Source organism: Zosterops lateralis (genome assembly GCF_965231275.1).
Source record: "Zosterops lateralis genome assembly, chromosome: 22".
Taxonomy (NCBI): Eukaryota; Metazoa; Chordata; class Aves; order Passeriformes; family Zosteropidae; genus Zosterops; species Zosterops lateralis.
Window position 1 is genome coordinate 849192 of NC_139782.1, and position 27792 is coordinate 876983.

Genomic DNA, 27792 nt, shown 5'->3' on the forward strand with positions numbered 1-27792 from the left:
TAAAAATCAGGAACATAAACCAGGATCCCACGGGGTGGGACAGCACACCTAGTTCCTGGTGGATCTGCCCCCGGGGTTTTGCCCCATCCTGCAGCCCAGGAGCTCCAAATCTTGTCTGAGGATTTCAGGCTCAAGATCCCTTCACCATTTCCTGTTCCCAGCCAATCCCAGGATTTCCAGAGCCTCCCAGCTCCTCTCAGCCCCAAGAGGTTTGCAATGGTAAGACATTCTATGAAGAGAATAAATAAATGACTAATAAATGATTAATAAAGGATGGAGCCCGAGCTGTTCTTTACAGCCTTTATTGCAGGTGCACAGGTAACCCTGGCACAGGTAACACACTGCTGGAGCTGCCCAGGTGTGACGGTCACTCAGGGTCACTCAGGGGTCATGCAGCCGCTGCCTTCTGCTTGTAAGTTGCCATCATCTTCTTGATCTCGGCGATGGCTTTGCCGGGGTTCAGCCCCTGCGGGAGGGGCCAGTCAGTGCCTCTGAGGGCTGCAGCACCTCCCCTCCGTCCCTCCTCCGCATCCCAGCTGTAGTGAACTCCCAAATCTGCTGTTATGCCACCCTTTTCCCCTTAAACTCCAGAATTCAGCTGATATTCTCCTTTCTTTCAAACTCTGGGAGGTCACAGGATGGATTACAGTTGTAACTCCCAAATCTCCTGCTATTCCACCTTTTTTTTAATTTTTTTTCCCCAAAAAAAGCTGGAATTCAGCTGATTCTGTCCTTTTTAAAAGCTGCTGCTATTCCACATTTTCCCCCTAACACCTAGAATTCAGCTGATATTCTCCTTCCTTTCAAACCCTGGGGGGCCACAGGATGGATCCAAGCAGTAGTAAACTCACAAATGCACTGCTATTCCACCTCTTTTGCCCCTAAAACCTGGAATTGACCTGAGGTGCTTCCTTTCAAACCCTGGGAGGTCACAGGATGGATTACAGTTGTAATAAACTCCCAAATCTGTTGCCACCCCACTTTTTTACCCTAAAAAGCAGGAATTTGGCTGATACTGTCCTTCCTTTCTGTGCTGGGAGACTGCAGGGCAGATTTAAGTCATAGCAAACTCACAAATGTGTTGCTACTTTGTTAGAGATGCTCAGCACCTCTTTTTTCCCCAAAAATCCAAGTCCAGCCTGGCATAAATCCTCCTTTCCAGCCCAGGGAGGCTCGAGAGACCTGGGACAGCCTTGACTCCAGGCAAGCTGGGAATTCCAGAGGGTCCAAGGACAGCTCTGCCCCATTCCAGCCTCAGTTTCCCTGGGAAGAGCAGCCCAGCCCGGAGCAGGACGCAGAGCTGGAGCTCCCCTCCTGCCCCTGGAGCCAAACTGCCTTGAGAGCTGGGCTTTGATCGGGATGAAAGGGAGCTAAAGGACAGAATTCCAGGTTTTTATGGGTGTTTGGATTTCCAGAGGCAGCACACAGCCTGGGAACAGCCTGACCCCAGAGATGTGTGGTGTTTCTGGTCTGGGATAATAAAGGCTGTGGGCTGAGTCCTAACAGGGAGCAGCTGCTCACTCAAATCTTAAAGCTCCCCCAGCTCCCAGGAGTGAGGCTGGGAGGAGACACAGCCACATTTGGGAAGTTCTCTCAGTTCACCACAGGAATGGCTCAGAAATTCCCTGGAGCACTCCTGGCAGGGCCTTGCTCCCAAATCCTAGGGTCAGAGGGGTCCCCAGGGCCACGGTTGAGGAAGAAAAGCAGATCCCAACGCCAGCTCTGCCAGGAGCTCTGGGTGTCCCCAGGCTCAGCAGAACGGGGAAATTTGGGACCTCAAGGGGTCTTTTCCTATGGAAACCACCAGGAATTCCAGAAAGACCTGGAAAAGGGATGGGGAGACCTCACTGTGGCCTTGCTGAAGCTCAAGGGGGCCTGTGAAAAGGAGGGATGGGGACAGTGTAAGGGAACATGGTTTGAACTGACTGAGGGGAGGTTTGGGTGGGATAAATCCCTCTGTGAGTGTGGGGAGAACCTGGAATGGAATTCCCAGAGAAGTTGTGGCTGCTCCAAGGCCAGGCTGTAGCACTCAGGGATAGTGGGAGGTGTCCCTGCCCACGGAATCAGATGAACTTTGAGGTCCCTTCCAATGCAAATCATTCCAGGATTCCATGTGCTGGTTTAGGTGGGATACTGGGATAAATCCCTCTCTGTGAGGGTGGAGAGGCTCTGGAACGGATTTCCCAAAGAGGCTGGGGCTGCCCCTCAATCTCTGGCAGTGCCCAGGCCTAGCTGGAGCAGCCTGGGCCAGCACCATGTGTTGGTGCCATGGCAGGGGTGGCACTGCCACCGTCACCCGTGGGCCCCTCTGTGCCAGGCTGTGGCACTGCCACTGTGACCTGTGAGCTCTCTCCATGCCAAGCTGTGGCACTACCAACTGTCACCCAACTGTTCCCTCCATCTCAGGCTGTAGCAGTGCCACTGTGACCTGTGGGCTCCCTTCATGCCAGCCTGTGGCACTGCCACCCTGACCCATGGCCCCTCCATCCCACACCATGGCACTGTCACCCTGACCCGTGGCCCCTTAGGCCATCCCCTGTGCCCGGGGCTGTACCTTGGGGCAGGTGCGGGTGCAATTCATGATGGTGTGGCAGCGGTACAGCGAGAAGGGGTCCTGCAGCTGCGCCAGCCGCTCCTCTGTGAAGTCATCACGCGAGTCGATCATCCAGCGGTACGCCTGGCACAGCCGGGGACACAAACGCTGCTAGCACCGTGCTGGCACCAGCTGAGATCCCAATCCCACTGCGCACAAACCCTGCTTGCACCATGCTGGCAGCACCAGCTGAGATCCCAATCCCACAGCAACGTCCCACCCGGGAATGCCAGGCCAGGCCAGGTGACACTGATCCCTTAGGGTTTTAGCTTTTGTATTTTTCAAATCCTGTATTGCATTAGTGCCTAACTCTAAACTCCACACAGAGTGCCAGCTGCTGTTCTCCCATTCGGGGCAGACAAACAATTCCTCTCTGAGCCTGAAACTCAAGGCCTTGAGAAGTGAAAACAGAAGTGAATTGGGGGGGAGCAAACTGGGGGTAAATGACTTAATTACCTGAAGCTGTAACTGGAGGATTAACCCCTGATTTGTAAATGGACCAAATTTATAATTGTCTGAAAAACTCGTGACCATTGTCCGCCTTGGGTGTAGCTTTGGAGGCTTCTGACTGCCCAAGGTCTATCTATGGAAGGCCTTTAATAAATACCCACTTTTATTCTCTTAACCTTGTCCAGGCTCTGCTCTGGGCAGCCACTCCATGGCATCAACACCAGCCAGGTGACAAAGGGTCCGTCCTCACCTGCATGAGCACGGCAGGGCCCAGGTACTTGTCCCCATTCCACCAGTAGCTGGGACAGCTGGTGCTGCAGCAGGCACACAGGATGCACTCGTAGAGCCCGTCCTGTGAGGGGAGGGGACATGGCAGGCTGTCACCACAGGGCTGGTGACACAAGGGATCCACCCCCTGTCCCCACTGAGCAGCTCTGAGCCCCCCGTGTGAGGCAGAGCTGCTGTGGGGCAGCAGTTCCTGAGGGGAACAATCCCAATTCTCCCAGAACAGGGCCAGGACCCCATGGTCCTTGTGCCCCCCATGGTCCTTGTGACCACCTTCCAGCTCAGGGTATTCCATGGTTCTAGCACCCGCACAATGAACCAGGATCTGGGACAGCAGGGGAAGGGCATGGACTGGAGAGGAAGGGGAAGCTGCTTAGTTCTCCTGCATCCCTGCCTCGGCCTCTCCTTCACCCCTGCCTCGGCTTCTCCTGCATCCTTGCCTCAAGTTCTCCTGCACTCCCACCTCCTCCCCAGCCAATCCCTGTCAGGACAGGCACGGATCTGTCCCCAGTTAATAATTCCAGGGGTGCTCAGCAGGGCAGGGAGAGCAAAGTCTGCCCAGCAGCCTCAGGGCCATCTCGGTGTAGCCCGGCCTTGAGGGTACCCCTGGCACAGGAACGGGGCCAGTCCTGGATCACTTTCCCGTTTTTATGGGCAGTTTTTGTCCCAGGCACAGGAGGAGTTTAGTCCTACATGGAAGTGACTCAGGCAGCTCTGCTCATTCCTGCTGGAATGAGGAGCTGATTCCTCATCCCAGACAGGAAACTGAGGAGCTCAGGGCCCTCTGAGCCTCCTTATGGCCCATCAACTTCCCCCAGGCACACAGCCCAACCTGGCTCAATTCACATTCCTGAAAGTTACTCCGGGATAAAAGTCTGAGTTCAGGAAGACTCCTGGTGCCAGAATTCCCAGCAGCTCCTAACAAGCCTTTGGGAAGAGCTGCCAGCTCTGAGGGCAGAGTTCCCTCTCCTCACTCCAAATCTGATTTCTAACTGCACCACTCCAAACCACTGAGGATTTAAAGGATTTTTTCAGTTAAATCCAAGTTTCTCCTGGAAGCAATCTGATCCCAAAGGGAGAGGAATTCCAACAGAGGGATCAAGAGTCGGTTTTCCAGGTGTGGCTTTTGGGTTTCCCTGTTCCCACCTGGCTGAGAAAGGGACTCTGAGGGCAGGGAAAGTCCCTTCAGTGCTCACACAGGGATCAGATAAGCTGGGAAATGGTGCAGGAGAACAAATTCCTGCCTCTGAATAGAGATCCTTGCAGCCCTAGAGCTGTTCAGGTGTCATAATAACCCAGGGCTATTATGGGATGTCAGCTTGGCTGCTGACACCAAGGGGACACTTCCAGTGTTTCCCTGAATCCCCTTTGCTCAATCTCCCTTCCTGCTGTTCACATTCACCTCTCCCTCACCAAGATGGAGATTTGGTGCCTCCACAGCAGAGCGGGGACAGGCTGAGCTCGGGATCATGGAATGATGGATCCATCCCGGCAGCTCAGAGGAAAACCCCTCCCTGATCTGCCGCTAATCCCTGTGGCAGCCATGGAAATCCACCCCAAAACCTGGACACCCTATCAGCCTTTTAAAGAGCTGTTCCTCATCCACCCTCAAAAAAGTCTCCCCAAAATCCTCCCTACTCAAGACACACCCCCCCAAATCTTCCACTTTAACTTTTCCCAGGCTGCAAAGCTGTGAGCTGGGAGCACAGCCAGACACACCAGCCAGGCCTCTTCCCACTGGAATATTCCAGCCTGGAACCTGTAGAGTGCTCCCATCAGCAGGAATTTCACAGGGGGGAATGGGATCAGAGCCCCCCTGGCAAGCCCAGCTCACAGCCCTGAGCAAGCAGCTGTGGGGCCATGTCCCACATTCTGGGATTGGGATCGCAGCAGGAATGGGAATGGGAAGGTGCTGAGTGCTCAGGTGTGATCCTGGGCTGCTCTGGGAGGGGTTTCACCACTGAAAATGGCAGTGACCAGTTTCTGGCGGTCCTCTATGGACTGCAGGTACTGCTCCTTGCCCTCCTTGGACTCGTCCTTCTTCTTCAGGTAGGGCTGGATGGATTTGTACTGGGCATAGAAGTTACTCAGGTCCTGGGGCAGGAAAACACAGGGAACTGGTTATGGAGCTGAGGAGAATCAGGGAATGTCCCCTCCAGGATCCACCCCAAATCCCACGTTGTTGTCCAAGCTGTGGGACCCTGACCCTTTCCTTCAGCCCCACCCTCGGGGGCAGAACCCCTTCCCAATATCCCGCCTAAATCCCCTCCTGGCACAGTTTCACCCCAAATTTACACTTCAAAACCTGACCAGGAGGTGGCACTTCCTCCCCAAACCTGCCACATTCCAGGCCAGGACACATTTAGTCACTGGGACCCACCCAAGGGACACGTGAGCCTTGACCTTGGTGGCACCTCCCGTGCCCTGGTCCCCACCCCAGGGTGTCCCCTGGGTGCTGCCAGCCCTGCCAGGGGCTGAACTCACCGGAACCAGGTCCTTCACCACGTACATGTGAGGCAGGGGGTAGATTTTGGTGACTTTGTTGAGGTCACTGTCAATTTTTTTGATGCAGGCTAGGGTGTTGCCCCCAGCGATGTTCATGGCACAGGAGCCACAGATCCCTGATGGGGAAAAGCAGACCAAAGTGTGGGATTCTCCCTCCTGGACCCAAAAATGGCCCTGGCTGTCCTGGGGAAACTCTACTTGACTCTTCCCAATCCACCAGGGTCGCAAAAACCCCCCTTCCCAACCTGCCAGGGTCTTTGAAAACCCGTTCCCAACCCACCAGGGCCTTCACCCACCCCAGAAAACCTTCTGGAAAGGCTCTTCCTGAACTTCTGGGATCCTTACTTATCCCAAATGATCTCTTCTCACCACACCAGGGTCCTCACCCATTCCAGAAAATCTCATCATTGGTCCTGGAAAAGCCTCTTCCCAACCCTCCGGAGGCCTCACTCATCCTAAAAAATCTCTTCTTGTTCTATCAGTGTCCTCACCTGTCCTGGAAAACCTTTTCCCAATCTGCCAGGGTCCCAAAAAACCTCTTCCCAATTCACCAGATTCCCAAAAAACGCCCTCCCACTCTACCAGGGTCTTCGTCCATCCCACAAAACCACAAATAAGAAAAATGCCGGAATTCACCACCGGGGCCAAACGTTTTTGACCTTCAGTAAGGATCAAACACGGGAGCTGCTTTCATCAACATCAAAACACGTTTTCCACAGGGAAGCTCCTTCCCCAGCAGAAAATGAGGTGGCCTGGGCACCTTATCACTTTTCGAGTGATTTGGGGAGGGGAGAACATCCAGGTCTACTCTTGGGTTTGGGGCATGAGGTGGGAGCAAAGAGAGGCATAAAATAAATAATAGAAAAAAAAAATACAACAAAAAAAAAAGACATTAAACGTGGCAAACTGCTGCAGCTTCCTCAGTCGGAGAATCCTGGGGCTGGCAAGGATGGAAGGGACCTCTGGGAATCATCCAGTCCAACCCTGAAGTGGGTGACACTGGAATGTGTCCAAGGGGGTTTGAGACTCTCCAGAGAGGGAGGTCTGGGACCTCCCAGGGCACTGTCCAGACTTTTTGGCCCCTAAAAGCCACACTTCAGCCTCATTTTGTCCTTCCTTTCTGTGCTGGGAGGTCACAGGATGGATCCAAGCTGTAGTAAACCCACAAATACGTTGCTACTCATAGAAATAGTTGTCAGAGGAGGTGCTCAGCACCCCTTTTTTCCCTAAAACCTGGAATCCAGGCAGATACTGTTCTTCCTTTCAAACCCTTGGAGGTCACAGGATGGATCCAAGTGACAGTAAACTCACAAAACCCTCACAAACCTCACTCTACCCCTTTTTCCCTCTAAAAGCTGAAGCTGGAGTTCCACTCCAGGGAAAGAACTTTTCCCAAAATGTTCAGCTGCAATTTCTGTGTTTTAATTTGTGGCAGCAGCTCCTTGTCCTGTCTCTGGGCACCACTGGGAAGAATCTGGGACCATCCCCTGACACCCCTTGGAAATATTTGTAAGGATTGGCAGGATCTCCCCTCAGCCTCCTCATCTCTGGAATAAACAGGCCCAGCTCCCACTGAGCCTCTCCTCACTGAAGGGGAATAAAACCTCCCAAATCATCCTCAAAATTCAGGACTGCCTGTTTCCTCCAGGCAGGAGCTCCTTCCCCTTGTGCCCCTCCCCAGGATGCAAACTGTCCTCCCAAAAGTGAGAGGAGGGACAGCAGGGGCACAAAAATAGCCCAACAAAGGGATGAAATGACACCTCTGACAGTGTCTCAGCCCTCTGGCACTGCCACTGTTATTCCTCCCACTGCAAAAAGGCTCCCAAGTATTTTCCAGCCAGCTGGGGAGGGCAGCAGGGCTGCAGAGCCGGGAGCACGCGCCTGCAGCAGGAATGTGGGATCGGGGGGTGCCACAGAAGGGCAGGATGGAACCAGCCCGGCCTGAAAATCTGACTTGTCCAGGGACATTCAGGGCAGTGAATTCCAGCTCAGGAAGAGATCTGGCTGTCTGGGAGTCCCACTCGGGTGGAATCCCTGCCCTGCTGTGCAGATTCCAGAGGAAAAGGTGCCTTGGGAGTGCTGCTTTCCATTCCCATCCCAGACAGAACACCTCCAGGCACCACCTGCCCCGAGACTGCCCCTGCCTGCAGACCCACCTCGTTAATCCACAGTCATTCTAGCCAGGAATGCAATCCCACAGCTCAGCAGCCCAGCACAACCCTAATCCAGAGTCATTCCAGCCAGGAATGCAATCCCACAGCTCAGCAGCCCAGCATGACCCGTGAATCAGGAGTTTTTCCTAGGGGAAGTCTGAGTGCAGCCCCAGACCAGATTTGGGAGTAGCCACAACCCCAAACCACCAGTGTGCCCTCTTCCTCAATCCAGCCCTGCCCTTGGCCAAAGGGCCACGGAGAAGATTCCTGGAACTGTTCCTCGAAGTCCTGAGTGCTCTCATAGTTCCAGCTAGTCTGATTTCCACAGCAGCATTGGCACAGCCCCTGCTGCTCACTCCCATTCCACCCCTGCCCTCCTGGAATCTCTCCCTGGCTTTCCCCACACGCTGGGAGGCAGCAGATGAACCAGACTGGGAGAGAAACTGGAACAACTGGGAGCTGTGGAAGGAATTACTGGAGCTGTCAGCTCAGAACTGTGTCATTACACCCCATGAGTTCTGCTCCCTGGTTCACTTGGGTGTTTTATCCCCACGGGTGGGAGGGGAGGGGGCTCTGAGCTCTCTGGGGGTCCCACAATCAGCACAGGCAGCATTCCAGGCAGGAATGTCTTGTCCTTACCCTCCCTGCAGGACCTGCGGAAGGTCAGCGTGGAGTCCATCTCGTTCTTGATCTTGATCAGGGCATCGAGCACCATGGGCCCACACCTGCAGCACAAAGCCCAGATCACTGACCCTGCAGAGCCCCCACATTCAGGGTTTGACCTCTGCACCCACACTCAGCAGCACCTAAAAGGGTTTTCATCAGCTCCCATTAACTCTGTGTCAATCCCAAGGATCCAACAGGGATCTGTGGATCAGCAGGGCAGCCCAGGGGCAGGGCAGGGCTCAGACTCTCTTGTGCTGACCACTGAGGGGTCAGCCAACTCAAACCCCAGTGACCTGTGCTGGTCCCTTCTCCTCTCTGGGGTCAGGCTGTGACAGCCCTGCCTGTCCCCATGAGTCATGAGGGACAGGGGACAAACACTCCAGGACAATTTCTGTCATTTTACACCCAGGGCACCACCCAGGGATGATTCACTGGGGCAAAGCCACCCCAAAACCGGAGCTGTCACTCCTGTGGGTTTTGAGTAGGGGCTGGGTGGGAGTGGGAGCTCTGGGGAAGGACTTGGGGTGGATTCCCCTGGAGGAGCCCTTGGGAAGGGTTTGGGGTGGATTCCTCTGGAGGAGCTCAGGGAAATCCAGGCACAGCATCCATGGGAAGGTTTCTGAGCCCCTTCCCAGGATCCTAGGGAACAGGAGCTGTTTTGGGATACCACAGCCAGATGTGGATAAACCATGGGAAGAGTGGATAAAGCTCCCACCTTCTCTCCCTGGGAATTGTGAGCTGCACATGGAATTCCCTTCTAGAATACACAATCCCAGAATGTTGGGTTGGGTTGGAGGGACCTTCCCATCCCATTCGCAGGGGCAGGGACACCCTCCTCCATCCCAGGTGTCTCCAAGCCCCATCCAGCCTGGCCTGGGACACTTCCAGGGATGTGGCAGCTATAGCTTCTCTGGGAATTCTGTGCCAGCCTCATAAGGAAGAATTCCTTCCCAATACCCCATCTAAATTTCTCCTAGGAGAGAATTTCTTCCCAGTATCCCACCCAAACCTCTCCTCTTTCAGTTCAAACCATTCCCTGTCACTGTTCCTCACACCTGCCAGGCCACTACCTGGCCATAGGAAAAGCTGCTCTCCCTCTTCTATAGGAGCCCCCAAACTTCCCAAATAAATCAAGTTTATAAAAGCCACCAGCACCTCTTTAACCCATCCCAAGGGACATGGACAGGCCCCTAGATGTCACAGCACTGTCACTTTTCCCTGCTGGGACAGTGGCACTGACAGAGGTCAGGCAGGGGAAAACAGCCCCACAGGAGCTCGAGAAAATCTGTTTTTTCTTGGGATAACACCCATGGTGGCTGTGGAAAATCTGCTTTTTCCTGTGCGAAATCTGCTTTTTCCTGGGATAACACCCATGGTTGCTGTGCCCACAATGATGAGCTGCTCTGTGCCAGAGGTGAGCAGCCCCTTCCCGGCCATTCCCTGGAGCTGGGATTGCTCCCAAGCCCCATTCCCAAGAGATACCCACTTGTTCAGGTCCACCTCATAGGTCTGCATGCGGGGTTTGTCCCCGGGCTTGTCGGGGTCCCATCTGTAGATGGCAAATTTCTTCAGCCGCGGCGCTGGTGCTGCCGCTGTCTGCACCTCCCGGAGCACCTGGATCCAGGGAAAAACAGCCTCAGATCCCACCATGGATTCAGGGGAAAACAGCCTTAGATCCCGGGAAAAACAGCCTCAGATCCCACCCTGGATCCAGGGAAAAATAGCCTCAGATCCTGGGAAAAACAGCCTCAGATCCCACCTTGGATCGAGAGAGAAACAGCCTCAGATCCCATCCTGGATTCAGGGAAAAACAGCATCAGATCCCCCCCTGTATCCAGGGGAAAACAGCTTCAGATCCCATTAAGAGGATCCATGAGGAGATTTAGAGATGAGTATATGTGTATATATTAAAAAAGTATGAAATATATATAAATACACCTATCTATAAAGATATACAAATATAATAACAACATATATATTTACACACACCTATATATAAACATGAAGGATACATTTGAAAATGTGTGCATATATATGTGTATACATACGTTCCATTGTTTATTGTGTATTTTATTTATAAATTATATGTATGTGTTTATAAATTATATGTATGTATTTGTATATTCTATTGACTGTCCTTATAATTATATAATTACATGTTTACTTTATTTATACATTGTGTTTAAAAGTATAGTCTATGTATCTATATGTTCTGCATATACTATATGTATTTAAAGTGTATATTATATATTATATAAAACACATCATATTTGTATGTATTTATATTTGTATACATACACATACATATGTATATGTAAGTATACAATGCATTTTATATGGGATGAATTTATATATTCTATAGATGTGTTTATAAATACATATATAAAAATACATATGAACAAGCATGTATATATGTGTATACATATGTGTGCATTGTTTATTGTGTTTATTGTATATTATTTTATGCATATCGTATTTTGTATTTTATTTTATGAATATTTGTATATTCTGTATATTGACTGTATATTTGTATATTCTGTATACTGACTATCGTTATAATGATATAATTACATGTTTATTTATATATTGCATTTTAAATTATAGCCTATGTATTTTCATATTTCATATGCTTGATATATTCTATGTATTCTATATATAGTATATGTATTTATACAGTGTATATTACATATTTGAACATATAATATTTTTATGTATCTATATATACACATATATAAGTATAAGTATAATATATAAGTATAAAATGCATTTTATGTGGCATGAATTTATATATATTTTATGTATTTGTTTATAAATTATATGTATTTGTATATTCTATTGACTGACATTATCATATAATCACATTTATTTATATTTTTAAAATTATATTCTATTTATATATTTGATATATTCTCTGTATTCTATACACACTATATGTATGCATTTATATGATGTATATTACATAGAACACATCATATTTGTAGGTATTTATATATATGTATATATATGTATATATAAGTATACAATGCATCTTATGTGGGATGAATTTATGCATGTGTTTATAAATTACATATATTTATATATGTGTTTGTAAATTTTATGACTTTGTATCTGTAATTATAATAATTTAATTATATTTTATGTCTATATATCTTTATGTACACATTTTATATACGTTACTAAGATATGTCTATATATGTCTGTAGATATATGCGTATGCTCACATTATATGCACATTTATTTATAAATTATATGTAGGTGTTTATAAATTATATGTATGTATTTGTATATTCTATTGACTGTCCTTACAGTTGTATTTATAGATAAATATAAAACCAGGAAAATTACAAATATATTAATTTACACCAAAAATTATATATTTACATATTTACATAAATATGTCTAGATAAAATATATGTATTTTATATAAATTGAAAAATTTTATAGAAAAATACCCTGGGGCTCCCCCCGCCCAGAGCAAGACCAATATTCCCGGAATTCTGGAAAATTCCAGCTGCTCCTGGATCCATCAAATCCCAGCGGCTCTCCATGCCCCAGTTATCCTGGAATTCCTGAGCACATCCCTGCAGCTCCTGCTGCTCTTCCCAGGAGCTGCTCCTGCTCCCCTGTCCCAGGATCACCCCACGGCCCTGTTCCCACTGCTCTTCAAAACCTTCTCCTGGAGTGTTCCCAGTGCTCCCACTGCTCTTCCCAACCTTCTCCTGGAGTGTTCCCAGTGTTCCCACTGTTCTTCCCAACCTTTTCCTGCAGTGTTCCCACTGCTCTTCCCGACCTTCTCCTGGAGTGTTCTCACTGCTCTTCCTGACCCTCTTTTGGAATGCTCCCACTGTTCTTCCCAGCCTCTTCCTGCAGTGTTCCCCTACTCTTCCTGACCTTTGCCTGCCGTATTCCCACTGCTCTTCCCAACCTTTTCTTGTAGCGCTCCCACTGCTCTTCCCAATCTTTTTCCGGAATGTTCCTACTACTCTTCCCGACCTTTTCCTGGAGTGTTCTCCCTGCTCTCACTGCTCTTCCCAACCTTTTCTAGGGCTCCACTTCCCTTCCCTGCTCCCCTCTCTTGCGATCATCCCATATCTTATTCCCACTGCTCTTCCCGACCTTTTCCTGAACCATCCCCCAAATTTCCTGTCATTCTTTACCTCCTCCTCAACCCCTCTCAGACCCTTCCAGCTGCTCTCTGTCCCCAGCCCCTGCTCAGCACTCCCCTTTTCCCGGCAATTCCTCCCGTGTTTCATCTCATCCTGGATCTCTCCTGCCTCCTCCCTCCATCCCCTTCTCCCCTCCCTCTCCCCCTTCCCGAGCCCCAAACCCATAGACCCTCCAGCCCTCTCCCCACAGCCCCTCTGCCGCTGACCCCATTCCCTCGCAACCCACCCCGTTTTCCCATCTACTCTTCCCAGATTTGACCGCATACCAGTCCCCCTCCAGCCCTCTCTGGAACTTTCCCCCTTCCCACCCCAATTCCCGCACAGCCCCTTCCAGATCCCACAGGCCCTCTCCAGACCCCTCCCTGCAGCTCCTTCCCCTCCCCTTCTCCCACCCACTCTTCCCATCTTTTACTTCACCTCCTCCCGCCCCCAGCCCCCTCTCCACCCTCTCTCCAGCCCTCCTCTCCTGTCCATCCCCAATTCCCGCACAGCCCCTTCCATGTCCCACACTGCAGTTCCAGCTCCTTCCCCACAGCTCCCACTCCCCCTCAGTTCACCTCCTTTCTCTCCCACCCCCATCCCGGACCACTGCAGTCCCCCGGCCGCCTCTGCCACGCCTCCCCTCCCTCCATTCCCAGTTCCCCCAGCTCCCGCGGTCGTCCCGGCCCCTCACCGCCCGCGGCCCGGCCCGCAGGAGCCGTGCGGGGATTCCGCGTCTCAAGGAGACTCCGACCGCGGCCGCTGCCATCTTGGAGCTGCGAGCTTCCGCCCGCCCCGGAAGCGCCCCCGCCGCCACCATGTTGTGCGCTGACGGGAAGGGGAGCCCGCCATTTTGGGTGTGGCGGCGCCGTCAGGAAAGGCGCTATGTTGGATGTGGCGCGCCCTGTGGGACATGGCGGGGTGGCGGGGGCAGGACGCCTAAATCCCCGTTTTTCTTTCTTAATTTCTCCTTGTTTTCTCTCCAATAATTCCTAGCATTATTATTTTGCGTGGAGTTACCTGTGCTGCCATCCTTCTCCTCAAGGGGACCTGCCCTGACACCAGTGGGGCACATGGTGGGTGCTGGGGAGCAAAGAATCCCAGAGACATTAAGGTGGAAAAAGTCCTCAATGGTCTCTCCAGGACCTTCAAATCCAAGCTGTGGCTGAGCCCCACCTTGTCCCCCACCCAGAGCACTGAGTGCCACGTCCAAGCCTTCCTTGGACACCTCCAGGGATGGGGACTCCAAACCTACCTGGACAGCACCTGCTAAAAAATGCGCCCCTGTTGGATATATAACTTCCCTATGTGTTTTAAATTTAAATTTAAATTTAAATTGTTGTAATTACTTGTAAGCAGTGCCCACTTTTATCCAGCACAAGTTAAAACTTCTTCACAGTGATCATTAAGCCACTGAAAACCTTGAGTTTGTTAAAGCCAACCCTGACAGCCTTCAATAAAGTCAAAGGGATTTGAAGCTTGGACCTCTGGGATCTTAAATTTATGGCCCTTTAAGGACACTGGGGTAAGCAGAAGATACACAGGAGGCTGAGGCCTGGAAAGTTAGGGATTCCCAATGGAAAAAGGTGAGAAAAGGATGATAAAAGAACTAAAGAATGTGGCCCAGCTTAGCATGAAGAGTGAGAAATCAATAACCAATAGTGGACAGAATGCAAATCAATGAACAGAATTATTAGAACACATGGTCAGTAATTTCTTTGTTAAGAATGTGTAAATAAATGAAAACATTTTGTATTCATGTGGAGGCTGGAGCTCTGTCAGCCACACACAAACCCTGGCTGAGAATAAAGTAACACCTGACTCACCAACACTACAAAAACAGCATTAGAGAAAATTTTGGAGGATTTTCGTAACACTCCTCTCACCCTTCTCAGTGCTTCTCTCCCAGTTATTCCCCACAATTATTTAATCACCCAGCTTTTTCCTCACAGCAAATTAATTTATTAAGTGAATCACAAGCAACACACGCTGGGGGCAAAGACGGAGGGAGAAGGAGGAAGAGGAGGAAGGAAGAGGAGGCCTGGCTACGGCGTGAAGTGCCACCACTTGAAGGCGAAGGGCCGGCGCTGGACGCTGGTGCCGCAGCGCACCTCGCCCAGGCTGCCGTGGTACGAGGCCACGTCCTCCAGGAAGCGGCAGCACAGCCCCAATGGCTCCAGCAGTGTGCGGATCTGCCGCTCCAAGCAGCACTCGCCGCCCGCCACCGGCCCGAACGGCTTGGGGATGCCCAGGACCCTGGCCAGGACCATCATGGTGACCTGTGGGGTGATACCAGGGGACAGCGGCATCAGAATGGGTGACGCTGAAGGGCTTGGGCCTGCCCAGGTCCCTGGCCAGGACCATCATGGTGACCTGCAGGGTGACACCAGCAGTGTTGGGATGGATGAAGCCAAAGGAAAGATGTCTATCACCCTCTTCCACACACCTCAGCACTAGTTTTTGCAGCTGCCCTCCCTCAGGATTCCAAATCCAACAGAATTCCTCCTTTTTTATCATTAAAACACTTCTTACCCCTTCCAATTTCACCACTTTTTTTTTCAAAATCCCACCGATTTTGAAAAAAGGATGAGAAAGCCAGAAAGATGTGTCAGACCTGTGTTTATCCATGCCTGGCTGGAAATATTTCCTTTCTCTAGATAGCTGGGGGCGAGTTTTGGGAATACTTTGGGGAAGACATACCTCTCACCTTGCAATTTCACTGCTTTGAAAGGGTTTGGCCTCAAAACCCCACTGCAAGCACCACAAAGCCGCCAAGATGTGTCAGACCTGTGTTTATCCATACCTGTCTGGAAATATTTCCTTTCTCTAGACAGCTGGGGGTGTTTTTTTTGGGGAAAACTTAGGGGAAAATGTACCTCTCACCTGGCAATTTCACTGCTTTGGAAGGGTTTTGCCTCAAAACTCCAAAGGCACCAAGCTATGTTAAACCTGCGTTTATCCTGGAGATGTTTCCCTTTTCTAGACAGCTGATTTTTCTTTTTCAGGAAAACTCTGGGGACTCATCCTGGTGATTGAGCTATTTTCTCATTACCGTATTGGGGAAGTAGGGAACAGCTTTTCCCTGCTTGTCCAGCTTGAAGAGGGCCGGCAGGTCGATGATATCCTCCTCGAGCAACCCCAGCTCCTTCTTGAGGATATCCCTGTTCCAGTCGATGCAGCGCTGCAGGGATGGAGCAGAGCAGAGAGGGTCCCAAGTTCCCCCTCTCCCTGCAGGTTTGTGCCACCCTTCCAGAAGTGGGGGCTGTGACCCTGAGTGTCGGGGATTACCTGGACGTACTGGTTCTGCTGAGCCAGGGTGTCGTTGGACAGGACCTTGTTGATGGTGACACGTTTGGTGTCTGTCCCCGAGTACCCTAAACGCAAAAAATGCCCTCAAAATGGGGCAGCGCTGGCAGGAGCCTGGCTTGAGGTGCGGTGTAGAGATGGAAAAAGCCCCCAAAATCCCAGTTTTCTGAAACTGGGATCAAAGCTTGGGAAGCTGAGGGGTAGAAATCTCTGCCCGTTGAAAAGAGCCTTGGAGAAGTCCTGTCATCCATCCTCCTGCCCACGGGAATTCGCCAAATTTCTGCAGAACATAGCCCTCCATGGGATCACCCCTGGTCTGGGGACAGCTGGGTTTCCCCCAGAGGAACCCTTGGAGATACAGAGAGCTTCTCCCAACCCCGCCACAGATCAAAATCACAATGAAGGGGAAAAAACCCAGTGCTGATCTGGGGCAACAGGAGAGCTGCCAGTTGTCCTGCTCTATGCTGGAGCTCCATATCCTTGGAGATACAGAGACCTTCTCCCAACCCCATCACAGATCAAAATCACAATGAAAAAGAAAAAACCCAGTTCTGATCTGGGGGGACATGAGAGCTGCCAGTTGTCCTGCTCCGTGCTGGAGCTCTGCTGGCATTTCTAGAGGCTCCATCCTGGGCAGCAAACATCCCCTCCACGCAGAGGCTTTATCCCTCCCATCCCACTCGCTTTCCCGAAATAGGGCTGGAGGAGGCTGGGGGCGGCAGGCAGGCATTCCGCTGAAGGACACCCAGCAGGGAAAATGTCCCCGTGTGGCCCCAGCTGTGCCACTGGGTGCTGTCCCCTTGCCTTTGAACATGATGGCTTCTCCCTGTCCCTCCTTCTGCTTCTCGCGGAAGAGCCGGTAGCAGGCGGCCGGACTGGCCAGCAGCATCCGGAATCGCTGCGGGAACATGGCCAGGGTCAGCTGCAGCCTTGCAGGGCCCCAGGGACTCACTCCTGCAAAAACCTGAGCTGAAACTCTTAAAATTGGGTGTCTTTGCTGTTATCTAGTGCCTTGTTTAACTCATGGAGTGTTTGTGGGCCAAAATATCTCTTTTTTGAGCCATCCTGGTCAAGGCTTGGTTTCCCTGAGGGAAAAATTCATGTCATAAGCAGGGAAAACCGTGACAGAGGGAAGAAAAATGTTCTGAAAACATGTGGGCATAAATACCCCTTTTTTATAATCATCCTGGTCAAGACTCAGTTTCCCTGAGGGAAAAATCCAAGTCAGAAGCAAGAATAGCCACGAGAGAGAGAAGAGAAATGTTCTGAAAACCTCTGACAGATGCTGAGCCACTGCAACCCCCAAGGAATCTTAAGGTGGGAATTTCTTGGATACCTTTGCAGGCATTTTCCCCTTCTATTTGCATGCATTAGTAGCCCAGCAAATACCCTTTTTTTGTGCTCAGGTCCCTCTTTTTGGGGTGGGGAGTGAAACCCAAGCAAACACTGGCTGGGGGTGCCGAAGGAACGAGCTCTGGGGTTTTCCCAGCGGGATTGGTGTTCTGCAAGAGGAACCCCGGGTCAGCACAGGGTGTCTGGGGGTACCTTTTTGTCGGAGGTGGGGACAAAGGTCACGAACTCGTTGACGTTGCCCACAGCCAGCCAGTCGGAGTAGAGCTCCACAGGGGCCTGGACACACTGGGCGTAGAGGAAATCCCGCACCAGCCTGGTCATCCTGCGGCCCGCGGATCTGGGGGAACATTCCCATCAGCATCTGCCTGGACACTTGGACTGGGGGGATATTCCCATTAACATCTGCTTGGACACTTGGATTGGGGGGTTATTCCCATCAACATCTGCCTGGACATTTGAACTGGGGGGGACATTCCCACGAGCATCTGCCTGGATTCTAGGATTGGGGGGATATTCCCATCAACATCTGCCTGGACACTTGGATTGGGGGGATATTCCCATCAACATCTGCCTGGATACTCAGATATAACTTCCCACTGAGGTGGAGGAACCTGGGAGCCCCCACCCTGCTCAGGCAGTGTTTGATTAACCAATTAACCTGGTTTTGGTGGTATTTCAGGGCACCTGTTGAGGCTCCCAAATCCGTGTTTTTCCCAAATCTGCGTTTCCCCCCTCTCTTACGCGGGGAAGCTGCTGCCGATGAGGATCCTTCCCAAGGGATACTCCTTGCCAGCCACACACACAGGTGGGCTGACCTCCACGTTCCCGAAGGAGTCCAGGCTGGCCATGGCCTCAAAGAGGGGCTCCTTGTGCACGTAGCCAAAATCGGGACCCTGGGAAAAGAGGAACCGCCCTGAGCCCCTGCTGCTCCCAAGGTTTTATCCTCCTGCGGAGTGGGTGAGGGCAGTGACAACGAGGGCACAGAGAAGGCAGGAGAAGAAAGGTCTTGGGGTCACGGAGGAATAACTGGGACAAGCTGGGAGCAGAGTTCAGGCCTGGAGCTGGGGCCAGATCTCTGTCACACCACAGCCAAGGTTTTAATGTCCACATTAAGCAGGACCAGATCCCCTCTGTCATCCCACAGCCAAGGTTTAAGTGTCCACATTAAGCGAAGGTTTAAATGTTCATATTAAGCAGGACCAGCTCTCCTCTGTTCTCCCCAGCCAAGGTTTAAGTGTCCAAATTAAGCCAAGGTTTAAGTGTCCACATTAAGCTCATTAGGCATCCCTCTAGCAAAGCTCCTGGCTGGCTCTGGGAGGGAGGTGAACTCCAGCCCCTCAGGGTGACTCTGCCCTGGGCTAAGAGCCACCAGGGCTGCACAACACTTAAATCCTGCTTAAGGCCTGATTTCTAGGACTTAATATATTTGGGGTTGGAGAAGTTGTGCAGGCGTAATTAGTGCTCAGCTCTGTGTGCCAAAGCCCGAGGGACTGTTAAAAACAGGGCAAAAATGGAAGGGATGGGACCAAAATCCCACTTTCCTCACTCTCTGGTTAGAGTCAACGCGGGCCTGGAGCGCATGGCATCCCCTGGGATGAGATCAGGTGTCTGGGAGGTTTGAGTTAAGTCCCAGTCACTTATCAGGGTTGGGTTTCCACAAGGATAACCCAAATATACAGTTTGGGAAAAGTGAACAGGGAGATCTGGGGGTGCTTCCACCCAGAAATTCCCTTTTAAAACCAAGGGTGTTTGAAGATGCTGGGGTAGAGGGAGCACAGCTTTCCCTGAGGCTCCCCGGGGTGAATTTTTGGGGGATGGTTAGGATCAGATCCCTTTTTCTCTGTGTGCTGAGGGAGGACCTGAGCACCAACCACCTGCTCCCGACTCATTTCAGTTTAATAAAACCACGGAGCCCGCCCGGTTTCAACTGTCAGGGTTCTGGTTCATCCCAGGTTTGCAGGTCACATCCAAGTCCTATCAGTTCCACACTGATTTTGAGGGGATAATTCCCTCCCATCTCCTTTTTCCCTGGCATGGGCTTCCAGGGTCTCAGGGCTTGACCTGTTCCCGTGGTGTCGGGCTAAGTATTCCTAGCTGGAAAATGAGATTGGAAAGGTCGGGCTGGGGATTACGGCAGGCTTCAAAGCAGAAATTGGAGGATAATGTGTTAGCAGCTCCCAAGGCTGAAATTGCTGCCCTGAATATGAGGCAGAGCAATTCCTAAAGAGGGCAGATCCATGCGCCTGCCTGGCAGATTCGCTGGATGAATCCAGGACTGGATGTTCCCACGCCAGGCATGAGAAATGGTGGATTTCAGTGCTCCCAAAAGCCCTCAGCCTTCCCCAAAGGGACAAAAGCCAGGATCTGTTCTCGTCTCCCATTCCTGCTGGGGCTGGGGCTGCTCCAGTGCCTGGCTGGGAGTTGGGGACAGTGAGTCTGTGGCTGCTTGGGAGTGTCCTGCCCTTACCCCGTGGGGGTATCTCCAAGGGATCGCCCAATCCAGGTTTTTTCCATGATGTGCTCTTCCGAAACGCCCCATCCCAGGCTTGCCCTGGCCCTTTTCCTCGGCCAAGGAGAACAGGGATATTCCTGGCACTGGCTGCATCTTGTTTTCTTCCAAGGAAGTAAACTGACCCTCTCGTGCTTCCCTTCCCTCTCCTGCTCAGAAGCTGCTGGATATTCCCAGGCACGGTGGAGGAAAGGAAAAGGCAGCCCATCCCTGGGGTGCTTGTGGGGAGAAATCCCATCCCAGAGCTTGGCAGGAGCCTTTCATTCCCAGGGGCGTTGGTTCCTCCTTTCCCCCTTGGATCAGAGGTTTTCCAGAGAGCTGAGATGTGAGGCTGGATGAGGAATGAGGGGTGACGCTGGAGGTGGGTGGGAGGGAATCTCCATGTGGAGCTGTTCTGCTCTCATTTTCCAGTCAATTCCATGCATGAAGCCGAGGGCAAGGAGGGTTTTGGAAATGGGAACGTGGGCTGGGCATGAGCCCTGGGAGCTGCTCCGCAGGGAACACAGGGAACTTTCTCTCACCAGCAGCTCCTTGACGGGGAGTTGCTCCATCCCTCTCTCCCGAGGGGAGTCCAGCACCACTGGGAAGCTCTTGTGGGGAGCATGGGTATAGCCAAACTCAATCTCATTCTGAGGAAGGGAAGAAATCTCATGTGGGACACTGGCAGAGAAGGGTTTTCCCGGTATTTGGAGCCCCCCTACCTGCATCCAGCGGTCCCCGCGGTTGATGTAGCCGAAGCAAATCTTCAGCTTGCAGCCAGCCTTGGCCACCAGGCTCTGGATCTCCTTGGTGAACAGGTAGTTGTCCTTCATGCTGGAGGAAAGGATGGAAAGGATGGAAAGGATGGAAATTCCCTGTTCCCAGCCCGGCCCCAGGACCGGCGGGGCTGGGAAAGCACCAGCTGTACCTGCACACAAAGAGATTCACCGGGGCCAGGGTGTTGGGGGTCATGATCCACGGGGCCACTCGGAACACCACGGTGTCTATGAAGATCGGCGAGTGGGGGATGCCCTGTGGGAACCATGGAGAAATCAGGGATGTTCTCCACACCATTCTGCCCAAACACTCTCCCCTTGGTCATTTTTGGGATTGATTAACAGGATCACTCTCCATTGTGACACCATTCCAATCTCCTGGGTGCAGCCTCCCATCTGCCCCATTCCTGAGAGTTCCTGGGATTCCCAACCTCAGCCAGTGGCTCCAGGAGGCTGACGTGGATGGACACCAGCCCGGAGAAGGTCTCGTCAGGGAAGCGCAGCCCCTCCACGAAGAAGTGGAGCTCGGCGGCCCCGCCAGGGTAGGGCACGGTGTGGAACAGCTTCCTGCGGCCCAGCACCTGCACGTAGCGCTGCCCGAAGAAGGGATCTGCCAGGGTAACAGGAAAATGGGGAAATCTCGAGGTTTATCAGGATTCATGGCTGTTTCCTCGGGATTCACGGCTGTTTCCTTGGGCAAGGAGCTCCCATGCTCCCGCTGTGCCTGAGGAAACAATGTTGGGTTGTTTAACACAGGGATAGCCCAAATATACAGGACGGGGAAAGTGAACAGGGAGACCTGGGGGTGCTTCCATGCAGAAACTCCCTATTTAAACCGAGGGTGTTTCGAGACACTGGGGTAGAGGGAGCACAGCTTTCCCTGAGGCTCCCCTTGCATTTCTGGGGTGCATTTTTGGGGGATGGCTGGGATCAGATCCCTCAGATCTCTGAAGTGATCCAGCTGTGTGAGGCACCTTGAAGCAGGAGTTCAGGGAGTTGGAATTTTTTCATGGACAAGAGAGATGAGGGGAAATGTCACTGGCCAGCATTTCTTTGGATGGAGCAGCCCTTGGGAAGGGGTTCTCATGGAGATTCTGCTCCTCCACGGGGGGAGAATACCCCAGACTCCCTCTGCAAAGAGGGACGAGCCCAAGCTCCTCCACGGCACATTCCTGGCTGGGTGAGGGATTTCATTCCCAGAAAATAAATCCCACTGCCCACAGCGAGGAATGAGGAGGAGGAGGTGTGCTCTGGAGCGTGCTGCCAGCACAGGCAATGCAGCTGGGTGACGCCCAGTTTAACACTCCAGCCCTGCTGGAAGCTGGGAATTATAGCATTTTCTGAAAAACATCCCAATTTATCTCTCTATTTATCTTTATTTTTAATGAGAATTATTCAATTTTCTTGAAATTGAAAAAACATCTCAATTTATCTCTTTACCCCGTCTTTGTTGAACCCACTAGGAGTAAGAACCACTGGGGAAGCAGGAACCAGAAAGAGAAATAATTAAAAAACAGAGGAAAAAAAAAAAGAAACCCAAACCACATGAAGTTTGCAGCAGTGAGCTCTGTTTCCCAGCACTTCCTGAGATTTGTTCTCTCTCTTTTTATCCCAAAACAAAGCCAAGAGGTGGAATTGCCTGGGCAAGGATGGCGTGACATCCCTGGGCTCTCCTGGGAGCTGGGAGATGGAGCTGAACTCACCCAGCTGGAGGAAAATGAGCCAAAAGAAGCTTTTCTTTCATTGCTTTCACTTCCCAGTTCTTGCAACTGAGAATTTCGATTTCAGGGAGCCAAACAAATGTTATTTATATTTAAATCCCCCTTTTCTTAAAACCACACCAGACTGTTTGCTGCCACTCCTTTGCTGCGTGGCCTTGCATACACAGGTTTGTGTCCCCCTCCCTCTGCTTGTTCATCCCCGGAGTTTTCCACAGGATGGAAAGGAGGGAAAATGGGAGGAAAATGGGGAAGGGACATTGAGGGCATGGCCTGAGGAGCATGAAGAGGACAAGGTCAGAGATGGGAAGGAAAGGGGACCTCAAAACCATCAGAAAGGAGGAGGAAGGAGAAGAGGAAGCAAGGGAAGAGGAGAAAAAGGAAGAGGAGGAAAGGACAGAAGGGGAAAAGGAAGAGGAAGAAGGGGAAAAGGAGAAAGGGGAAAAGGAAGATGGGGCAGAAGAGGAACAAGTGGAGGAAGAACAGGAAGAGGAGGAAGGGGCAGAAAAGTAAGGGGGAAAGAAGGAAGGGGAAGAGGAGAAAGGAACAGGAGGAAGAGGCAGAGGAGGAAGGGGCAAAAGAGAAGGAAGAGGAGAAAGGGGAAAAGGAAGAAGAGGAAAAAGAGGAAGGGGAACTGGAGGAAGGGGGAGAGAAAGGGGCAAAGGAGGAAGAGACAGAACAGGAGGCAAGGAAGGCCTTACTCTGCACATGGAAGACCCCAACTTTGTCAGCATCATTGACAGAAACGGAGAGGATGATTTCATAGCCCCGGGGCAGGCGCTGGGGCCCCTCTGTCCTCAGCACCATCTGCGCCATGTCCAGCAAATCTGGAGGCAAACGAAGCAAATTGGGTGGCATTTTCCATGTTCTCTCCTGGGGTTTGGATCTCCTTCCCAAGAAACCTGCTCTTCCTTCTTGGGCACCCTGGCAAACCAGAGCTTGTGCCTTGTGGGCTGTGACCCAAATGCCCTTTTCCCTTCCCTTCTCCCTGCCCATCCCTGGCATGGCCTGTCTGTGACCTCAGGACGCTGCCAGGCCCGGCTCCACGTGGGTTGGGTTTTCCAGGAACGGGTGGGTGGATTCCTGGCTGCTGGCCTCATGCCTCACCCCGCGCTCCTCTCACCTGCGTGGAGCATCCCTGGCCCACACCATGCCAGCCCTGGAACCTCAGCCATGCCCCAGCCCTGCCTCCATGCCCTGCCTGGCTCCAATGAGTTGGCGCGGTGTTAATTCCACAGAAATTCCCATGTGGGAAGCTTGCTCAGCAGCCGGTGGGGAGCAGCTGGTTCCCGGGCTGGGTCCTGGGCTGGATCCCTTGCAGGAAAGGTCACAGAGAGGGGACAATGGGGGTTTTGGGGACAGGAGTTTTGGAGCCGTTACCTTCCCGGTTGAACACCTGCTCGCTGTCGCAGTCGGACGGTGGAATGAAGGGGAACTCCTTGTCACAGCTGACCAGCAGGATGGCCCCGTGTCCCTCTGGTCCCCAGGCCCAGCTTGCCTAAAGCACCCCTGGGGCTCAGTGAGCTCAGGATCCACTGAGCCTGTGGATTTTCTGTGGGGTGGGGAGGCTGGGGTACCTTGTTGGGGCTGTTCTTTTCCACCACTCCATCCCGATCCGCGTCCACGTCCAGGGAAATCCCTGTGGGGACAGAGCTGCCTCAGCCCTGGGCACAGTGAGGGGATTGGGTGCCAAACTCCTAGTCCCAGCAAACCTGGGTTTGCTGTCCCCATGTCTGCCCCTGCTCCAGGTGCAAGGGGACAGGGATGGGCTCCTGGAGCTCCAGACTCACCAACGCCGGTGAGGAACACTCCAGCTTGATTGATGGGCTTCCCTCCCTCTGCATAAAAGCTGACGGTGACCTGCAAACCCCGAATCCCACACTGGGGTAGGATGTTCTCCCCCTGTGGAGGTCCCGCTCCTGGGATCCCGCTCCTCACCTTGTTGTCGTTGACCTCGGAGCTGGCCTGGCTCATGCTGAACCTCAGCACCGTCCCCTCGTCCAGCGGCCACCGTGTGCTGGTGCCAGACACAGCCTCGGGCTCGGCGTGGCCATGGAACAGCACGTCCACGCTGACCCCCTCCGTGTGCTTCACACCAAAGGCCACAGCCCCGGCGGGGGCCGCCCTGCCGGAAACACCCCGAATTTTCAGGGATTTGCAGGGCCAGTGCGGCGTTCCCACTGGGATTCTCACTGCCCAAAACGTGGCCAAGACCAGGCACGCCAGCGTCTCCACGCTCACCACCAGCACCTTCCAGCCCTGCTCCTGCCTGGGAACTGGAATTATCCCGGGTTCAGGGCTGGTTTGCCCTGTGAGTGTTTGCAGCCATGGCTGTGGGTAAGGATCCATAATAATCCCAAGCAACCTGGGTTTGCACTTCATGGAGAGATCCCTGTTTCTTTTCCAGCATGGTGTTTAACAACCTCTCAAAACACCGTGGCCACCCTCTGAGAGGCTTTTCCATGGGAAACTCTCATTTTTTGGGGGATTTTATCCAGCCCCAAAGCTGCCAGTGCTGCCCTGCTCCCAGTCTGATGTGCCCTTGCTCTTCCCCTCTCCTGGCTCCTTTTCTTGAATTTCCCTGCCTTTCCAGGTTATTATTTTTGGGCTCTTTGCCCTGACACCTGAGACCTCGCACTGGTCGGGTTTCTCGGATGCCGCTGGTCCCATCAAACCCGCACCCCTGGCAAGGGAGGGAGGAAATCTGAGTGCTCCTTTGCTCCTGCCTGGGTGCTCCTTAAATCCTGAAATTGCTTTTAATTACACATGGAAAAACTGGTTTGGTTTCCTGGTTCCTTGGATCTGGGGATCCCACTGGGAAGGGATTTGGCCTGGAGAGGTGCCAGGGGAGCTGTAACTGCACTGCTTGGCTTGAATATCGAGGCTGGTATTTGCAAAGGCAGCACCAACCAGAACTGAGCCTGGAATGAGCTTTTCACCTTCTTTTTTCCCTTGTGAGGAATAATTATTCTGAAGTTCAGCGTTGGATTTGTTTTAGGGTGTCGTTCCTAAATTTCTTGGTTTCAAAGTGTTTGAGTCTTTGCAGCAGCTTCTCACGCTGCTTCATGTAAACAATATTATATTCTTAAAATTTATCTCTATGTTTTGCATTCTTGTTCTCTGAGAGAGAACTTGACTGATGGTCATATTGACCAATGGAGTCAGGAGGTTGTAACCTCCTTGGGCCAATCTTGGCCCTCTGTACAAAATGTATTTAAGCCTTTGAAGTCAGATAATAAAGAGCTTTCCATATTTCGCCAAGCTGCTGCCTGCTGTCCTCTGTCAAAGTCCACTCCCACGTCACAACGTGTTGCCCCTCTAAAGGCGTGGGGTAACATTAGGGAAGCAGGGTTGGCACTGCAGGGATTTCCCACTTTCCCAAGGTTTTGGCCATTTTATGTTCTTCCCTTATTTTGTACCCCCTCCCCGGGCTCCTGCTCATCCTCTGCTCTCCAGCAACTTCCTGAGGTGCCCCTGGATCTGCTGACCCCAGTGGGTCAGACCTGCTGTGGGGTGGGGTAAATACAGAGATGGTCAAAGCTTTCCAGGAATTTGTGCAGCAAAGCCCAGGGACGGTTTTGCCCACAAATTGCATCAAAACGGTGTTGGGGCTGTGGGGTTTGGGAAAGCAGAGGTAAAAATGAGGAGCAGGGATTCCCAGATGGATAACCAGAAGAGAAAGGTGAAGAGAAAGGTGAAGGTGGAGAAGGAAAGGAAGTTTTGAGAATCTTGCTCATCTGTGGACGTTGGTGTAGCTGCCCAGCAGCTCTGGGGTTTGGGAAAGCAGGAAGAAAAAGGAGAAGCAGGGATTCCCAGAGGGACAAACAGGGGGAAAAGCAAGAGGAAAGCTGGAGATGGAAGAGGAAAGGAAATTTTGGAGCTCCCTCTCACTTATGGACTGGGGTGTGGATGTGGCTGCCCAGCAGCTGTAGGGTTTGGGAAAACAGGAGGAAAAAGGAGGAGCAGGGATTCTGAGACGGAAAAACAGAGGGGAAGGTGGAGGAGGAGGAAGGGAAGTTTTGGGGTCCCTCTCACCCGAAGACGTCGGCGCGGACGTGGCCACCCAGCACGCACAGGGCCTCGATGCGGTTCCCGTGCTGCAGCCGCAGCGTGCGGGGCTCCCCCGGCATCTCCTCAGCCATGGGCACCGGGACCTGCAGCGGGACCTGCACCGAGACCTGCCCCGCCTAGCCCTCACTGCCACTGCTGCTCCTTCCCCCGGCCCGGCCTCCCTCCTCCTCCTCCCGGAGCTCGCGGGGCTGGGATGACAATCGGAGCGAGGGGGCGGCTGGGCTGGACCCTCCGAAACCTCTGAAAGTGATCTGGGGGTGGGAGGGATGGACAGGGAGGGACAGTGAGGGATGGACAGGGAGGGATGGACAGGGATGGACAGGGAGGGAGGGACAGTGAGGAATGGACAGGGATGGACAGGGAGCGATGGACAGCGAGGGAGGGAGGGCAGCTGGTCCCGGCCTGGCCGGCTCCCAGTCCTGGGCGATGAGCTCCCCCCAGCTGTCCCCAGCTCCCGGTCCCTCCTCACCGCCCTGACCCCAGCCTGGGATCCCCAAGGCGGATTTGCAGCGCTTTGGGATCTGGCCGCATCCCTGGGATGCATTTCACCTTCTCTTTCTGCTCTCTAGGGAAAATCCCTGCCTGCTCCCACTTTCCCAGCCCTGAGGCAAGAGCAGAACTCTTTTTTTTTTTTTTTTTTTTTTTTTTTTTTTTTTTTTTCCCTGCTTATTTTCAAAGGGAAACTGGTATGCGGTGGCTGTTGAAGGGAGCTCGGAGCTGGTTTTGTCACCCCAGGCCGCTTCGGAGCACGTCAGGAGCAATTCCCGCCCACGCGGGGTTTGCATCGTTTATTAGCACCCAGCTAAATATTCTTTTTCCAGCCCAAATTGCTGCCCCAGATTCTGGAAGCCACAAGCAATTAGCGAGCAGCAGCAGAGCTCAGGTGGATGTTCCTTATTTCCATCCCTCTCGGGCTTCCCTTTTCCAGCCCCAGGTTCCCTCCATGGGGATGGATGTTCCTGGGATTCATAGGGATCATCTCTAAGCTGCCATTCCTCCATGGAGAAACGGGGAATGGGATGGGATTCAAAGCCCTTCCAGCCCAAATAGTTTCGGGACTGTGCTGAGGAATATCCTGGATGGATATCCAGGCCAGGAGCTGGGAAGTTAAGGCCTAGCTCCACGTGGGAATCTGACGTAAATCGGGATAATTTCCACTAGAATTGTGATCATTTCCATTGAAATTGAGGGCTAGGAAGGGTTGAGGGATGGATGTTTGTGGACTTTTTAGGGATCATCCTCCCTCTGGAATCTCCCCATGGAATGAGGGGAAATAGGATGGG

At 52.2% G+C, this 27792-nt stretch overlaps 2 protein-coding genes across 2 annotated transcripts; both read right to left on the bottom strand.

Annotated features, from left to right (window-relative positions):
* Window positions 1-286: 286 nt before the first annotated feature.
* SDHB (succinate dehydrogenase complex iron sulfur subunit B) lies at window positions 287-13583 on the bottom strand. Its single transcript, XM_083876921.1, has 8 exons — window positions 13492-13583; window positions 10139-10266; window positions 8626-8711; window positions 5813-5949; window positions 5306-5422; window positions 3294-3395; window positions 2555-2677; window positions 287-466 (listed from the first exon to the last, which is right to left on the bottom strand). Exons 1-8 carry the CDS (start codon window positions 13564-13566, stop codon window positions 389-391), a joined length of 846 nt encoding a protein of 281 aa, XP_083733047.1. The 5' UTR covers window positions 13567-13583; the 3' UTR covers window positions 287-388.
* Window positions 13584-14842: 1259 nt separating this feature from the next.
* LOC310917971 (protein-arginine deiminase type-2-like) lies at window positions 14843-26568 on the bottom strand (the record flags this gene model as incomplete). The annotated part of the gene is made up of 16 exons (XM_083876615.1): window positions 14843-15076; window positions 15850-15978; window positions 16086-16171; window positions 16908-17001; window positions 17649-17793; window positions 18198-18349; window positions 20487-20594; window positions 20667-20778; window positions 20873-20976; window positions 21152-21330; window positions 23140-23265; window positions 23819-23936; window positions 24016-24077; window positions 24229-24298; window positions 24377-24563; window positions 26474-26568. The coding sequence occupies 16 exons, from the start codon at window positions 26566-26568 to the stop codon at window positions 14843-14845; spliced, it is 2001 nt and encodes a 666-aa protein (XP_083732741.1).
* Window positions 26569-27792: the final 1224 nt, after the last annotated feature.

Excerpts from the sequence above, each read along its gene's own strand:
- SDHB (XM_083876921.1), bottom strand. The coding sequence starts at position 13,566 with ATGGCAGCGGCCGCGGTCGGAGTCTCCTTGAGACGCGGAATCCCCGCA. Across the intron at positions 10,267-13,491 it reads TGCGGGCCGGGCCGCGGGCG|GTGCTCCGGGAGGTGCAGAC; the intron begins GTGAGGGGCCGG and ends CCCTGGATCCAG. Across the intron at positions 8,712-10,138 it reads TATGAGGTGGACCTGAACAA|GTGTGGGCCCATGGTGCTCG; the intron begins GTGGGTATCTCT and ends TTTGTGCTGCAG.